At 33.9% G+C, this 17,459-nt stretch overlaps 2 protein-coding genes across 3 annotated transcripts; one reads left to right on the top strand and one right to left on the bottom strand.

Annotated features, from left to right (window-relative positions):
- Positions 1-1,459: 1,459 nt before the first annotated feature.
- LOC106784602 lies at positions 1,460-8,971 on the bottom strand. 2 transcript variants are annotated; one of them, XM_014744335.1, is made up of 4 exons: positions 8,424-8,971; positions 4,939-5,157; positions 4,065-4,357; positions 1,460-2,522 (listed from the first exon to the last, which is right to left on the bottom strand). In XM_014744335.1, the coding sequence occupies exons 1-4, from the start codon at positions 8,427-8,429 to the stop codon at positions 2,228-2,230; spliced, it is 813 nt and encodes a 270-aa protein (XP_014599821.1). In that variant the 5' UTR covers positions 8,430-8,971; the 3' UTR covers positions 1,460-2,227. The 2 variants fall into 2 exon arrangements, with proteins under 2 accessions (XP_014599821.1, XP_014599822.1); XM_014744336.1 differs by having other exon boundaries at positions 4,939-5,154.
- A 4,797-nt stretch (positions 8,972-13,768) lies between these two features.
- On the top strand, positions 13,769-17,453 carry LOC106784615. The gene is made up of 5 exons (XM_014744363.1): positions 13,769-14,316; positions 15,085-15,483; positions 15,575-15,896; positions 16,002-16,301; positions 16,392-17,453. Exons 1-5 carry the CDS (start codon positions 14,265-14,267, stop codon positions 16,921-16,923), a joined length of 1,605 nt encoding a protein of 534 aa, XP_014599849.1. The 5' UTR covers positions 13,769-14,264; the 3' UTR covers positions 16,924-17,453.
- Positions 17,454-17,459: the final 6 nt, after the last annotated feature.

Here is a 17,459-nt window from a genome sequence, read left to right as displayed (position 1 = left end):
TATATATATATATATATATGTATATATATCTCGAGTCAACGTCATTGCAACAACGACGTAATCGATTATAAACGAGGCAGGATATTGGGTGCAATGAAATTTAATTTCAATGTTCTCCAAATTGACCTCATTCTCTCATAAAATTTTCGAATTTGAAATATGTCTTTTAGCAAGAGCTTTGCAATAGAATTTTTATAAGTTTCAAGAAGCGAGTTTTACAAGACGCGGATAACGTATGCACCTCCGTTATTGTTCTTAAATTAGTCCTGTTAAAAGTACACCACAAAAAAAAAACAAGTGATTTGAATAAATACTTAATTGTATTTAATAATACGTTAGAAATTAAAAGTATCATTAAAATCATGTTAAAAAAAAAAGAATATTTCTATTATATTATATTATCACACACGATGATAACAATGATAAAAATCGACACAAGATTAAGAGAGAAGTGCGACGCTATTGATAGAAGAGATTTTACGAAAATTTCATAAATATTTAAAAGTTTCGTTGCTTTATACAAAGCATTGTGTCGCGTTAAATACTTATTGATAATGACACATCTTTGTATAATAATGATATCATATACTTATATGTACAAGATATATAACATATGTATTGATTCTATAAGAGTTGTACTCGATAATGCGATTTCTTCCTGATAAAACCGTAGTCTTTCTTCTTCTTCGTGAGTTTTTTTTTTTGTTTTCAAAATGCATTACAATAATCTACGATCAAAATTTATTCGAGATTTAACACGATGCTGATTGATTCATCATAACAAGCGAAAGATCTAAATATAAGACAGTATTCTTTGAAGAACATTTTTCTCTCATTTTATTATATCTTATTTAATAAGTTCATTCTCTCTCTTTTTTTTTTGCTTTTAATCGATAATATAATTCAATTTACTCTTGTCATAGTGTAAATAGTGATATCGATGATTTATCGGATTGTGTTTTAAAACTTATCGTTAAATTTTTTTCCACTTTTTTTTTTTCCAGGTTAAAAATGCTTACATACTTTCGCATCACCCTGTACGTTCATGATAGTATATCATTATATGTACATATAGCATATACCATATCGTATCTCAATAATGTGGGTTCGCTGTCAATTAATTTTTGATCTCTTATAAAAGAAATAATCAGTTTCATGTGATATTATATCAGATCGATTTTATGATGCTAATTATTATCAATGATTATCGTGGATCGATTTAATTTTTTGTTGTCAGTTTTAATATATTATATTTTTCATAATTGAAAAGACAAAAAAAAAACAAAAAAAAAAATAAAGAAAAGATTTCATTTTTATTTAGAAACGTGCAAGCACACGACCTTATTTTATATCGAAATCGACGTATAATATGTTTTAGAATTTGCATGACGAAAACGTATTATTACGCGTTTTCGTGCGATTGTCATCGAGAAGTGAGTGATCGTATAAACTATAAAGCACTTTAAGAATTTTATTTCTTTTTCTTTTTTTTTATTTCCTTTGGAATCGTATCCTCATTGTGATAATATTTTGCTTGTACTTGTGCATATTTTAAATGCACGAGCAAGGCACTCCAAAACAACGAAGATTATTTAAATTGTTCTTTTTTTATCATTTGTTCATAATCATTATCACGTAATTGTTCCAAAAGTCAACGTTTCTCCAAAAGTCCGAATCGTGATAAAATCAAAAAAAAAACTAGAGCATACGCATTGTCCTTAACAAAGACACGAATCATTTTCTTCAAGGATCCTAAAATCTTTCACAATATTTGTTATTACTACTCGCCAACAGTTTGATTGAATTCCGAGAGAATATCTCGCGTATTGCTTAACGAAAGATATTATTTATATCCACAAATCTCTTATCTATAATCGACTAGAATTTGTTGTTTTGCACGAAAGATTGAAAATCGGTCATACCGATAAGTATCACTTTAATTTCCTAAAAAGGCCTTTTGGATACGATTAATGCTCGAATTCATGTCAAAAGTTGCCAATCATTTGTTTTGCCTAAAATCTTTATGACAATGTAAGCTAAATTTTCGAATTAGTAGGAAAAAAGAGAGTAGTAGAAAAGCAAAAGATAAAAGAGAGGAGGTTTTTTTTTTTTGGCAGACTTTTGACATTAAAATTGATCAGGCATTATCGTCATAAGGCTCGTTGGCACCCGGTTGATTAAAGTCCTGATTAGAACCAGGATGTCGATCGGGTACCAATAGCCATCCTCACGTTCTGGCGAATTTGTAGACAACACCGAACACCAACACGCTGACCAACATCAGCACGAGAGCTGTAACAACCTTTGCGAAGACGTTTAATCCACTTTCAGCATGTTGTTGAGGTCTTCTTGTGGGTACGCTTTGTTTCGAAGCCAGTCCACGTGCCAAGGCAGGAAAAGCAAGACTTTGAGTGAACGTCAATTTATGTAGGGATTCTGAAAGAGAATAGGGTCCTACCGAACCCCTAGCAGCAGCCCTTAAAAGAGCATATTCCAAATCCAAAGCATCGAACATGCTATATCTGTAAATAGGAAAAAAATATTATTAGTCAAATTTTTTCATTTTATCCGATATATCCGATTAATCAAACAAATGAGAAATAAATGAAGAATGATGATGATGGTCGTGATTAGAAAGAAGATAAGAAAAGGTCAAATATCTAATCAATATACGTTGTTGAATTTGTAAAAGAGATATAGTATTTCGTATCTTGGACTTTATAAAAGCAATGAAAGTAATTAACGTCGAAGGCTTCATTAGTAAAAACGTGTTAGGATCAACACGAAGAATAAAGAAATTGGATCTTTGCCAAAATACTTAGAACCGACAACTTTAGTTAAGAATTATTCAACTAACAACAACCACTATCACTTCTATACTATTGTCGAGTGTTTTAGTTAATAACTTCAAGAGTTTGATATATTTCAAAGTACCGCGAGATCACCAACAAATAAAAGTTTTAATCTACGATATTCAATCAATTCCTTATAATATATATATAATATAATATCTTTCTGTCTCTCTCTTTGTCCATTGTTCAAAAAATAGCCAGAGGTATCTCATTGGGAAAGTTTTATAATTATAATCGGAAATATTTCAGGATGGAGAAGATCTTTGTTGTCGTAATTAAAGATGAAAAGAAATTTATCTTGTAATCTATTATTCAAAGAAAAAAAATCAAGTATTTTTAGAATGAACGCGATATTGGACAAGAGATTACATACGTCATAATGAGAATCTACATTGCACGAGGCGTGCAATATACCAAGATTGATATACATATTTATATATATATATATATTGGTATATTTATATTGTGCCAGGGTCGCTCCTTGACACGGTCGTCGAGATCGAAAACGAACCACTCGTCCTGAGATATCATTCGAAGGATTATTTCTGAGACTATGGAATATCTCAAAACTTATATAAATATTAGATTTCAAATAGAGAATCAAGGTAGTATGTCGTGGGACGTTACCATTGTACTCATGCGAGATTTTTATCGTGTACTCGTTCCGTGTCAACGATACGAATATATATTTATATATAAATATATGTATACTATAAAGCCCGATTAAAATGATTTTAATTCATATCGAACGAGTTAGATCGATGCAAAATAAGAACGTGACTTTCACTTTGTAATCTAAATTACTGATAAACCTTAATTGCTAACGCCTTGTACTCCTTTTCTAACTTTCATATCGAAAAATGAAAAGCAAACAAAAAAATGCTCCAATTTGGCCGCATGTTTGTTCTGTACTCTCAATGATGACTTTAAGAATGATACTTGGTCACGGCAATTTTTTTCGAATCTTTCGAATAACGTCAATGGGTAGTGGTTGTTATTTAATCACGTAATTGTTTTGGGAGATTGCATTTTCTTGAGTGTTAACATGCAAGATCTTGGTATGAGAATGAGAGAGAGAGAGAGAGAGAGAGAGAGAGAGAAAGAACTAGCTAGCCAAGACCTGTTGATTCTCAAGAGACCTTATCACGTGAAAATGTAAAGGAAGATAAGAATAATTAGTCCGATCACGTATAATTCTTGATACAAATTTACCTGCTACTACGTCGTCTGTCTTGAGAATGCATCGATGCGATCGCTGAACTCGGCATCGATCGGAGACTACTTGTCGTCGTACTAGAAGGGCTCGGTGGTACCGAGGGTGGGTCTTCATCGATCGAAGTTCTATCTTGAGTTGGAGGACTCTTTGATCCTAAGTTATGGTGATTATGATGTAAATGATGCAAGTGCAGTCTCGCATGATCCGGATGTAAGAGACTAGCTCGACGAGATTGCTGTGGTGTCGTTGCTGGACTATTGCAAGCTGCTTTACACGGTGATGGAGATGCCTTTACATATGAATACGTAATCGTTAATATATTTAATCTCGTTAATATAATTATGACGTTGAATTAATAAGGAGTTCATATCAATTGTCCCACTTTGATATTAGTGAAACTTTATAAATTAGTAAGTGTCCATTAAGACTACACATTGCACCCTAAAAGTAGTGATCAATGACCCATCGTTTTCAAGAAAACGAGGAAAGAACTATTATTAGCATTCTTATATCCCATTTCGTTACAACAGTTATTACAAATCAGATAACGAGTTAATTAAACTCTTTCTGATTGTATGTTTATTTTCAGTCATTAAAATAAAGGTAACACGTTTTGAAGATTAACAGAATATTTACTATGTAAGATTATTTAAAATATAATTGTAAAATAAAATAAAGCCACAGACCGCGTATATATTATTACGAATAGGTAAAGTTAAACAACAATAATTTATAAATATTTTTTGTTTCCTTCTTAATAATTCTACATTGTGTGTCAGAGTAGCGTTCGTTCAACAAAAAATTAATTAAAATAAAATGTACTATCGTATAAAGGATTAATAAATAATATATTAATATTCAGATGAATACCTGGATGGATTCGATTCCACTATCGTTAACGTTTTCTTGAGCATCTGGGAAAACAAATGCTTGTTCCTGGCTATCCGCCTCGTATCTTGGTGAATCGCTTGGCCATACCTGCAATAATGGAAGTCCACCTCGTGTCTCGGTGCATATTTCAGCTGTCACGACGTTACTTTGTTCTTCTGTACCAAGGCACAATCGGCCGAGTTCTCTCAGTGGCTTCTGCTAAACGATAGCAAAATGATAAAGAAATATGATTAGAATATTTTATTTATATTTATTATTATATTTTTCAAGTGTATTTAAATGTAACTTCATTTGTTAATTATAGTAAAACGTTTTAAAGTGGATGCATCATTTCCCCTTCCAAAATACAAACGAAAATTCGTAACATTCTCGATGCCAATTGAGCAAACTGCGCATACTTGTGCGTAGGGGGTCAAAAGCTACCTGTATTATATATATATTTATATATTACTATCAATGTATATTAAGTCTAGATATAAATAAGTATACATCTGCACACAAACACTAATTTTTAAAATATTCTTTGTTTAAAAAATAATAATAATAATAATGTATTTTCAAAGCCAAGAAAGTATTTATGAAGCTGTTAATATACATTCGATTGATAATCAATTCATCGCTCATCAATAAGAGAATTCCTCAACAACTGATCGGCTTATCGTTCATTCAGCAAGAAATTTCATCACAATTGTCAACAGGTACAGGTATTGTAAACTCTAAGCTTCCTCTTCTATCTTCGACGGAACGTGGGAATAAAAGTAAATAGAATAAAAGGAAAGAAGCATACGAATCTCTGATAATTGGTAAAAAAAAAAAAAAAATATCACTAAATTCTCTTTCTATTTATTATAAAAATGAGTTAATTATTAACAATAGTAATACATTAGTATACTATTTTTCGCGAAAGTTATTTTACTCGGGTTATAAATAATAGTAAGAATTCGTCAATCATGATCTATAAATATCGTTTTCCTAAAAATTAAATTATTACGATCACGCTTGTACAAACAATGCCGTGATCTGAAAGTAATGTGATCCACTGGTCAATTTAAATATTAACAATAAAAGCTTGCGGTTATATAATAGGAAATGTGTCGTATGTAAAAGATTAAGATTACCACCTGTTTCGTTAAATTCGGAAGAACACATTTATTATGTCCATAATTCAATTCAATTAACATTAGATGATAATCAAACGATTCATAATAACTCCAATCGAAATTTTCTTTCTTTATGATAATTATTTGTAAAAAGTTTTAGCTTTTCTTTCGAATGATATATCAAACAAAATTAAATTTAAACAAAAATTCAGTTTTCAAAAATAATTATTTACTTAAATTATTATAAAATAAGTACAAGTATTTGCGAAGCTTGTTTAAAAGCTCATTATTGTTTCAAAGAATGTCTAGCATTTTATTGGATAGAAAAACGTTATAAATATTGCAGGCCTCATCGTGCAAAAAAATATCCGAAGGAAAAGTTTAGTACCGATCCCTCGGTAATTTAAAATTTTTAACAGAGTCTTACTTTAATTATATATAAACGAATAATCATACATATAACATTGTTACTTTTGTATATCTCTATGGGTTTGTTTTAATTTTCATTTTAATTACAAATATTTGAGGATCGATATTTATTGTTAGTAAACCGTAAATTAAATATGTAAGGTATATTAATGTATTTATTTCTACATTAATTGTTTGATTATTTTCCATATGATAATACGAATTTCATTTCTATCGTGTGTGGAAGTCACACATCGCACACATACTTTTTAATTTATATTTATTTTACTAAACTTGATTAAAAATATAATTTGTCAAAGAAGTAAATAATATACATTATCCCAATAGACTTAAACCTTTTTCGAGTATTTAATCGAAAATGATATCGTAAAAAATGATATAATCTTGCTGAGTGGGTATCACTCGAATCTCTTTGTTAACCTTTTCTCGCACGAACGTCACGATTAGACGTCACGCTTGCATTATTAATTTCATACGAGAATAATAATACATGCTAATAATAATAATAATAATAATAATAATAATAAAAACAACAACGCACAGTATTCGATAGAAGGAAAAATTAATTGCGATTTCACGGTAAAACGCGATGATAAGCAACGACGAGCCAACACTGAAACTTTTAATGGTTCACTGATTTTAATGCAACGAGCGCGGAAAGGTCGACTCTGATCTTATACAAAAAAAAAAAGAGAAAAAAAAAAAGAGGAGGCAAAACGGATGAAATAAGAAATGGATATACCTGAAATCAATATCGCGTAGGTATTTAAGTGAACAATTTTTTTCGTTTGCATAGAAATTCCGAATAAAATAATATGGTAAAAGAAATCGAAGTCGAATATTAATCATTTCGTTTTTTTTTTTGTTTCTTTTTTTATTTGTAACGAAAATGCGCTTAGCAATGTAAATTTGGATGATTTTTATTCACGAAAAAAAAAAATGTATACGATCGGCATTAGCGTAACAATAAGTCGTAGGAGTCAGGGTGTTCGTGACCGTGACAGAAGAATCTCACCTTCTTGCTTGGCCTTGGCACAGCCCGGTCGATGAGGAGAAGAAAAAGACGCGAATCGGTTCTCTGGCACGGTGCCTTTCCCGTAGAAACACAAATATATACTATTAACAAGCTTTCGTTCTTTATCTTCGACAAATCGACAAAAATGAGCGCAAATTTGCATTCGACAAGGTTCACTTAAAAATATCTATCTCCATCGCCATTATAAAATATTTAAATTACAAAATCTTATTCTACACGTGTTTGTTTACTACTTACAAAGTATATATATGTCTACTTTCTATACCTTAACATACTATAAAAAGAACAAAAGTTTATATTATCAAACTTGGTATTCAATAAATTATGCATTGATTTCTATAAATATCTTATTTAAATATTTTACGATATATCTCGTGTAAACAGTGTCCATTCATACTTAATTATCATGGGAAATTATTCATTTCACTGAAATATACTAAGGAAGCTTGATACGTGCAATGCATTAGTATTGTATTAACGAAATAAACAAAACTTCCAAATCCGATGAACGAGCGATCCTTTTGTTTACAAATCGAAACGACTATTTATCGGCAGAGTAAATCTTCGTGAAAGGACTCTCGCAATAATATCAATAAAATAATGCAAGTATAATTGCGTTATTAAAAAGTATAAAAAAAATAATTCAATTTTGAAGCTTCGATCAACAAGAAAAAAAAGATCATCTTTGTATTTAAACGATATTGGACGAATAAAAATTAATTAAATTGTATGTAAAATCCCACCACCGACACCACCACCCACCGACCCCCCATCCCCCCCGCTAAAGAGGTTTCAAATCGATGAAAAAAGATTACCTTTATGATTCGAGCGGTAAACAAACGAACGAATCCAGCACATGAAGATAAGAATAAGTTGGAGGAAGCAAGAAGATGACCCACCTGCATGCTTCCGCCAATCGCATGGTAGCAGACGACATTGGCACGTTCCAGCAAGGATGCTTTTTGGACGGAACCCAAACGGCAATTTTCAAATGTCAAAACTATTGTATGTCCAGGTAAGTTAGAGCAGATATCGGCCCTGCTCACGGCTCGAAGAGCAACTGCAACCAAATCCGGTCGGTGTCGACTTGGTGCTGGTAATATTAGTAGTAGTAGTAGTGGTAGTAGTGGTAATGGTGGTGGTGGTGGTAGTAGAGGATGATGATGAAAAAGAGGAGAAGGAGGAGGAAAACGCGTAGACGACGACGTGTGCGCGTTCGAGGCACCGGCGAGTGTCGAGGTCGAACCTGTTTTCACCCGTTTTACCCAAAACTCGAGGTAGGGAAGGGAAGGGAAGGAAAGGGAAAAACGGAGAATTCAAAAACGGTGAAGAAAAAAAAGGTGACAACGAACCACGATAATAAAAAAGAAAAATTGTTGTAGAATATTTGTTAAATCTAGCCAAATGAATATTATGAAATTGACGAAGTTGACTATTCAAATGCTCGAGAAAGATTAAAAAAAAAAAAAAAGAAGAAGAAAAAGAAACAGAAGAAGAAGAAAAAGGGAAAGAGGGGTGGAGCCGAGAGGGCGTGACGCCGGCGCGAGAGGAACTCCCTAGGTCAAGGTCGAATAGTAGAAGCAGGAGAGAAAGGGTGTAGCAGCCTGCCGATACGGCCCTGAGCCCCATTTGGCCATCGGAGTCTCGTGCAGGACAATCTTCGTTCCACCTCCCCCCCCCCATCTCACCCTTCTCTATTTCTCTCACTCTCGCTCTATACACACCCCAACCCCTTTATTCTGATCGATATACCTACCCCAGACACGTTTTCTCTCTTCCTTTTCTCGGCAACTGATAATAGCTCGTTTAATTGTTTTATTAATAAGATAATCAAATATAAATGTTTCTAAATAATACATTTGATCCTTATCGATAATTCTTTTCTTTAATTATTATCTTTGATATATTCAATATTTTTTGTCTATTATTATAGTCCCTTTTTTTATTGTTGTATAATGAGTAAAATTAATGTTTTTGAATTGTCTTTTCTTTTTCATTTTTTAATCGTCATGCAATTTTTTTTTTTTTGCTAAAACATCCTTCCTTTTTATTTTAGCAGTCTATTTCTCTCTCTCGCTATTGCTAATATATTCTCTGCGCCTTACTGCAGGCATCACTTTTGACATACCTACACATTGTGACAGCAGTAGTAAGCGAATATAGTCTGACGAGTACTCGGCTGGACATTGTCGAAATGTATCCTTGTTCGGCCTTGGCTTTACGTCGACCTGAAAACTATCCTATTCTATCCCTTCGCGTCATCATCATATTTTTCTTACCCTCTTTATCAATTTCTCTCTTACGCATTTGTACCTTTGACAAAAGCAACCATTGGATTTACTACTTACAACTTCGTAATTGTCTTATCGAACTAATCCTTTGAGTGTTCTCCGTTCTATTATTCATATTTATAAAAATTCATTTGATCAGGATTAAAAATTGCTAAGATAATCGAAAAAAAAGAAAAAACAAAAAAAAATGTATAAAAATTCCTCTCTGTGAAATTTTCAAATATCAAATACATACAGATATTGGCATGCCTTTATCATACTACGAACCATTCATACCGAAGATTAATTTTATCTTACACATAGCCTTTGTGAACATTAATACTTAAACGTACTACTAATAAGTACTACGTTTAGAATAATTAATGTAATGTTACTTTATTAAAATGTAAATTTTTCCTAAGTCGATTTGTATTAAATTGAATTTCAAACAAGGATGCGCAGATCCTTGAGAAAAAGATGACCAGACCAACGGTACCTTTGAATACAATCTAGATAAAATTTATATATATATATTAAATATCATATTATGCAAAATAATGTATATATATATATATATTGGTTCATAAAAGTTTGGTATTAGAAATAAATACTCGAGCTTTTATCGGGGTCTTGATAACTTTAGGAAAGGGGAAAAGGAAAAATCGTGTAGATACATTCACATTAATCGATTTGAGAATAGAGAAAAATCATTAATGGAACGTAGATGTTCGATAAACGTTCGAAGCAATAGTCACTATCATCATCGACTCTGCTTTATCGTGATTTTATCAACACTCGAGAAATTTCTTCAGGCTCGTTCCAATCGTATCTTACCATTACATCGTACTTTCAATCGCTATTGGATTTTACACTTTCATCTGATAGTTACTGTTACCTTCGAGAAATAAACGTAAATTGTTACGATCGTTTAATAATTTCGTATTGTAAGACATTTGTTCAATTGAAATGGAATCACGTATATATATATATTTATATACTTAAATATTGCATCGTCTCTTCAAGAGAGATATTTAATATATCTTAAAAGATTAAAAAGAATAAAAAAAAAAAAATATGTCTATGAAGGATAATCGATGTTTTCGATATGCCTTGGATTTATAAAACATCAAATATGATGTAAGTTAAATATCGATTTCAGACCGCGAACTTATCAAGGACAACGTGCTTGCGTCTTCACAGATGCAACAGATGCATACTCGGAAGAAGAGCTTTCACGATGGCGTGCAACACGTGTTTAAGAATTCCCTTTTATATCTAGATGTTTTTATAAGAAAATAACGATATTTCACGGTCACATTGACAAACGATTAACTCGCTTTCTCGTAATTCATTCCAATAAAAAATCTGCTAAGCTTTTATGATCCTTTTTGTAGAGCAAAACAAGTCGATGAAGAATAAAAGAAATAAACTTAGGATTTTAATCGACGCGAGATTAAATTAATGAAAAAAGAAAAATGAAGAAAGAAAGTGGGATGGTTCGAAATATGTGTTAATAGAGGGCAGCAGTTATAAGTGAAATATAACGGTTTGTGTATCGACCTAACAGGATAAAATAGTTTTGAAACAAATTTTTTCACATTTTCCCCATGCGAAAAATTTTATCGACGAAAACAATTTCTATGAAGTTAAAATTTAATTGTGCCCGTGAGGCAAGTCAAGTCAAATTGTAAATTCATTTGTTCCGTACTAATTAATCAAAACCTAGAGCAGAACAAATTAATTGTTGTATACATTCTAAATAAATATTTTCGAGTTAAAGAAGAAAAAAAAACAAATTCTGTAGGAGATTGGCAGGGTTGTATGTTGATATAATTAAAGAAAAATCGAATAAGTATAACACGACGTGATTTAATTTTTATTTTGTATATAACTAGCGATTCGAAAGAAACTGGTTATATTGTTTACAGCATATTCTGTTTATATATATGAACGTATTTTTATATAGGTAACCGGTGTGTTGTGTGTGTGTACGTATCTTGTATTTGTTTAAGTATTATTCTATTTCCAACAAATTCAATGAAGACGATTTATTTTGAAAGTGGCATAAGTCACTTTCTTAAAAAAATCGAGTCAATGGCAACACTAATTACAATTGAACGGTATCTTTTCATTTAAAAACAAAAAAACAAAATAAAAAAAAAGTGACTTATGCCACTTTCAAAATAAACGGCTCATATTTCGCGATGAATTACTAATAAATTGACATAAAAGTATTTGCAAATGGCGTTGGTCATTGTGGATCAAAGCCTCGATTGTTTAATGAAGGGATGATCGGTGGTGATAATTAACGTTAAATGACCACAGTGATCAGTAAATCGGCAACAGATGGAGCCTAGTGTACACGATTGGTCGCGATCGATGAATTTTATTTTCTCGTGAGAGAGCTGTTGGCCGCGGGCAGGGAAAGCTTCTCTTCTGTGAGACTTCGCACGCGCACGGCGCCATTGCCATTCCTCTTTCGTTGATATTACCGCTACTACTGCCTCTTCTTCTTTTCCTTTCACTGGCGAGGCATATGTCACTGCAGGGCCGCATAATTTCTACGAAAGATTATTCTTTCTAATTATTTGCTAAATATTTTCTTAAATATTCATTTATGTTCCTTTAATTTAATTAAAAACAACAAGAAAAATCGAAAAACTCGAAAAATGCAATTTTTTGACTAAATTTTTATTCAAATATTTCATCAAAATTTCTTTCAAAAACACAATGACCTGCATCATGTCAATAAGAAAATTTCGACTACGTTATAAGGAAGTAACCCAACTTCTACTGCGAGAATTAATATTTATTACCCTTCCAATAACAAATAAATCTTTGATCTTGATAAAAGAGCGACCCAATGGAATACAACTGTTGATCGTCAATACGAAAATAACGTTTCCCTGAGTGTTCAATTTCAATACGATTTAATAGTAGAATACGTGAACTATGTATTCGGAATACACGACTAATATGTCAGACATAGTCACGAGTCATAGTTGTTTGCCGATATCTAGCAAAGGGTAAATTCCAACGGACGAGTTTCTCAATGGATTCTAATCGAATCATCCAGTCAATATTTTCAAATAAATTAGAAAACAATCGGGGTTTGTTATTATGTCATAAAAAAAAAACATTTTCCCTAGAAAACTTTCGAATGATTTGAAATAATAAATATACTTTGAAAATTTCACGATAAAATAAGAGAAACGAGTCTTTAATAAATCAGTATGATAAACTCTGAAACCAAATACTCAAATAAGGTTACACCCATCCTGAGTCAACATTGTTCTGGCAAAGAAGTTTGAAGATTCGCAAGAATCTGGCTGGCGTTCACTTCTATTTCTCTCTCATTTTCGTTTACTCTATTCTCTCATAAGACTCAGCAAGACATACAAGATGGTGCAATAATCGTGTTTTCATACGCTAACGTCGTTTACTTCGTCCGAAACTGCCAGATGGTAGTAAGACCTCTTCCTCTTTAACTTTGACATTTAAAAAAGAAATGGCCACCTTCGAAATATAAGACTAGGTATCCTCATTACGTCAATAAGATGTAATTCGATCAACGAACGTGCCACATCAAAATTACATAATTTATAAACGTCGTTAATCTCTTTCTCTCCCCCAAGCCACATGGACTCTTTCTTACTTGTTTCGCGGCCAGGATACTCTCAACGTGATCGATGAACGAGCACGCGTCAGGTGACTCGAAACCTCGAACCTTGAAGTTCAAGAGTTAACAGGCAAGTCAAATAACGAATTGATAATTCGATGGGTTGATCATGCAATGTTTTAGAAATAATCATTTTATAATGTAAACATTGATAATAGATAGATTTATAATGAAAATGGTAATATTTAAGCAATCGATAGTTGTAATAACTCTTGGCCATCACGAAGGCAGAAGGATCAGCCAAGTTATTCGTACGTCCCTGGATAAGAGTCGACAGGCAAGCAGAAAACGTGTGCGACACTAAAGAAAGAGGGGACCAGAAAGGATTGTAGTGGTGGTAGCAATATAAGGCGCAACGAGTGGCGGGCCTCAGCCAGTCCGTGAACGGTACCTACACCTTCAAGGTCCGCGTCCTTGAAGGCCATCGACTCTAACCCTCGGATATACGATCATCTTCAGCTGGTATCGTCGACCTTAGATCCTTTCGAGCGCCTGCGAGCGCCTCTAACGACGATCCTTAAATACCCCTACAAAATCATCTACATAACTAACCATATTCATTTTTGTAATCAAATCAAATATTTATTTCATTTCTTGCAAATCTCAATTGCTTCACTTCCGAAAAGTGATCGTGTCGGACAAAAAAGGGACGACAAAGAACTACGAGAAATATTAGTAACACGAAAGAGAAACAAAGAGTCACGTGATAATAGCTTGTGAAATTAAAAGGACAAGATTTTCGTAGAAAGGAAAAAAGAAAAAAAATTAACTGTGTGCTTTAGATATCGAGGATGAAGTCCTCGTTGATTCTGTTCTTCGCGGTGGGAGTCATCACTTATACCGGTGAGTTTGAATCATCGATCAATGTGATTTGTGTTATCAAATAAGATAGATTTTTTAAAAATAGATCAACAGATTTTAAAATGATGAACATCTGTTTGCTCAATCGATGAATAAATTTGCTTCTTTAAACAGCGATGAGTAGTAAAGTTAGGGTAAATCGTTAAACCAGTTTACAATTCTCATGATTACTTTCAAATACTTTCAATTTCAACGAAGAATCTCGAGAAAACATTAACGCGTTACTTATCGCGTTGATTCAAAATGGCGGAAATGTATATATAAAAGTCGGTACCCTCTTTGAATTTTCCTGTTCTTTGATGGAGATAAACGCGTTCAATCACTTTCCTGATCACTCCGTTCGGATTTCCCGGCTCGAACCAATCGAGAACTCGAAAGCAAGAGAAAATATCTCTTAACGCGGATTCTGTTTAGTGCGAGACGATAAATTGCATAAGAGATTAGAGCGTGAAAGCCTCGGTCGGTCCCGGATGGGTGACGTCACTGCCGTGCCCTGCCGTATGAAAAAGCAGCAGTGGGGGCACAACTTTCCCCGTTTGTCGATTTACCGTACAAACCATATTCTCGAGAACTCGTGGAACCAAAAACGCGTAAAATGCGATACCGTTCACCGTGGAAGGTCGCTTCGCTTTCGGTTACGATTTAAACACTTTAACACACTAAAGAATTCTTTTAATTATGTAAATGAATTACCCTTGAAATACTTTCGTAATAAAAAGATCAAATCATTATCAATACCTCTATATTTAGAGGGCTTTACTCGAGTTAAGAGACAAGAAGACAAGAAGGAAGAAAGTTTCGAGAACGAAATCTGCAAGGAAAAAGAGGCAGGAGAATGGTTCAGGTTGGTAGCCGGTGAGGGCGACAACTGTCGTGACGTTATTCAGTGTACGAGTTCCGGTCTCCAAGCTATTAGATGCCCGGCTGGACTCTACTTCGATATCGAGAAACAAACATGCGATTGGAAGGATTCGGTTAATAATTGCAAACTTAAAAATAAGGAGAGGAAATCGAAACCCCTTCTCTATACCGAGGAACCACTCTGCCAAGATGGATACTTGGCCTGTGCCGATCAATCTTGTATAGAGAGAGGTCTGTTCTGTAACGGTGAAAAGGATTGTACAGATGGATCTGATGAAAATATTTGTGGTAAGTTTGAAAAGTGTATTATCAAACAACTTTGCTTTCTAATTGATCAAAATATGATCCTACGTTATTAAACTTTCCATTCTTATTACAGATATGGACAATGACCCAAACAGCGCCCCTCCTTGTGACCCTGCTGTTTGCGTACTTCCGGATTGCTTCTGTTCCGAAGATGGAACAAGTATACCCGGAGATCTCCCGTCCAAGGACGTGCCGCAGATGATTACGATAACCTTCGACGATGCCATCAACAACAACAATATCGGCCTCTACAAAGAGATCTTCAACGGAAAACGCAAGAATCCTAATGGTTGCGACATCAAGGCCACCTTCTTCGTCTCTCATAAATACACTAATTACTCGGCCGTGCAAGAGATGCACAGGAAAGGCCATGAAATTGCAGTACACTCGATCTCGTAAGCAAAAACACTTTTTTTTACCAGCCAACGACGATGCACATTATTGTATTACATGTAATTCAATGAAGCCGATATTTATGAATAATGATTTTTATTTTCTAGACATAATGATAACGAGCGTTTCTGGTCGAACGCAACGGTTGATGAATGGGCTAAAGAAATGGCTGGTATGAGAGTTATAGTTGAGAAATTCGCAAACATCACTGATAACACTGTTGTTGGCGTCAGAGCACCTTACCTTAGAGTAGGTGGTAACAATCAATTCACGATGATGGAAGAGCAATCCTTTTTATATGATTCGACGATTACCGCGGCACTTAACAATCCACCACTTTGGCCTTACACTATGTACTTCAGGATGCCTCATCGTTGCCATGGAAATCTTCAGCATTGTCCAACGAGGTGAGTTTTTTTATCTTAAAAAAAACAAAATAATTTAAAACAATAATAAAATAATCCAAAATACAATATAATGAATAAATTTGAATTCAGATCGCATGCTGTCTGGGAAATGGTGATGAACGAATTGGATCGTCGTGAAGATCCCCAGAACGATGAATATCTCCCTGGTTGTGCTATGGTCGACTCTTGCAGCAACATCTTGACCGGAGATCAATTTTTAGACTTTCTTAATCACAATTTCAATCGTCACTATCAACAAAATCGCGCACCTCTCGGTCTCTATTTCCATGCCGCCTGGTTAAAGAACAATCCTGAATTCCTCGATGCTTTTCTTTATTGGATCGATGACATATTGGAAAACCAAAAAGACGTTTACTTTGTAACAATGACCCAAGTAATCCAATGGATCCAGAATCCCCGTACTATATCAGAATCGAAAAATTTCGAGTCATGGAAAGAGAAGTGCGTCGTTGATGGGCCACCAGCTTGTTGGGTTCCTCACACTTGTAAATTGACCGCAAAAGACATTCCCGGGGAAACAATAAACCTTCAAACTTGCGTACGTTGCCCTAACAATTATCCTTGGATCGATGATCCTACAGGCGACGGTTTTTACTTGTAAACGGGTATTGTCTCCTCGTTCCTTCTTCTCGTCTAAGTCAATTCTTCTACCCCATTTTTTTTTTCTTCTTACGTTCGTCCCTAAATATTCGCCGCGTCCTAATTAACTCGTTCCGAGTCTAACGTTTCTTGCCTTTTCCAAACTTCGTTATGGAACGAGTGGCTCATGGACGATCGCCGACTGACCTGCGTTTTGTTATAACTTTTATTCCAAAATCAACGATCACGAAATCATATTAAATCGATTAACGATTGTAAAAAAGGACGTTCTTTTTTTAAAATCCCGAAAGAAAGAGAATGATAGATAAAAATAGAAAGATTGATAATCTTTCGATCGGGCAACGTTTGAAACGCGCGTCAGCGCCAGCGATCTGTGATAAATCCTCGAACTCGTATCCTTGTGATTTTTGGGAAGACAAAGACCAGGATAAATGACGGCGACGAAGACGATGACGAGAGTATTCGCGGAATTCCAGCCACGTCGGCGACGCTAACATCATTTCTTTCCTCCCACCCTTATTCTTGTTCTTTTTTTTT

The sequence above is a fragment of the Polistes canadensis genome, unplaced genomic scaffold (genome assembly GCF_001313835.1).
Source record: "Polistes canadensis isolate GaletaPanama2010 unplaced genomic scaffold, ASM131383v1 scaffold_37, whole genome shotgun sequence".
NCBI classification, from domain to species: domain Eukaryota; kingdom Metazoa; phylum Arthropoda; class Insecta; order Hymenoptera; family Vespidae; genus Polistes; species Polistes canadensis.
The sequence above is the reverse complement of the archived record's forward strand: the minus strand, read 5'-3'. Positions and strand labels throughout refer to the sequence as shown.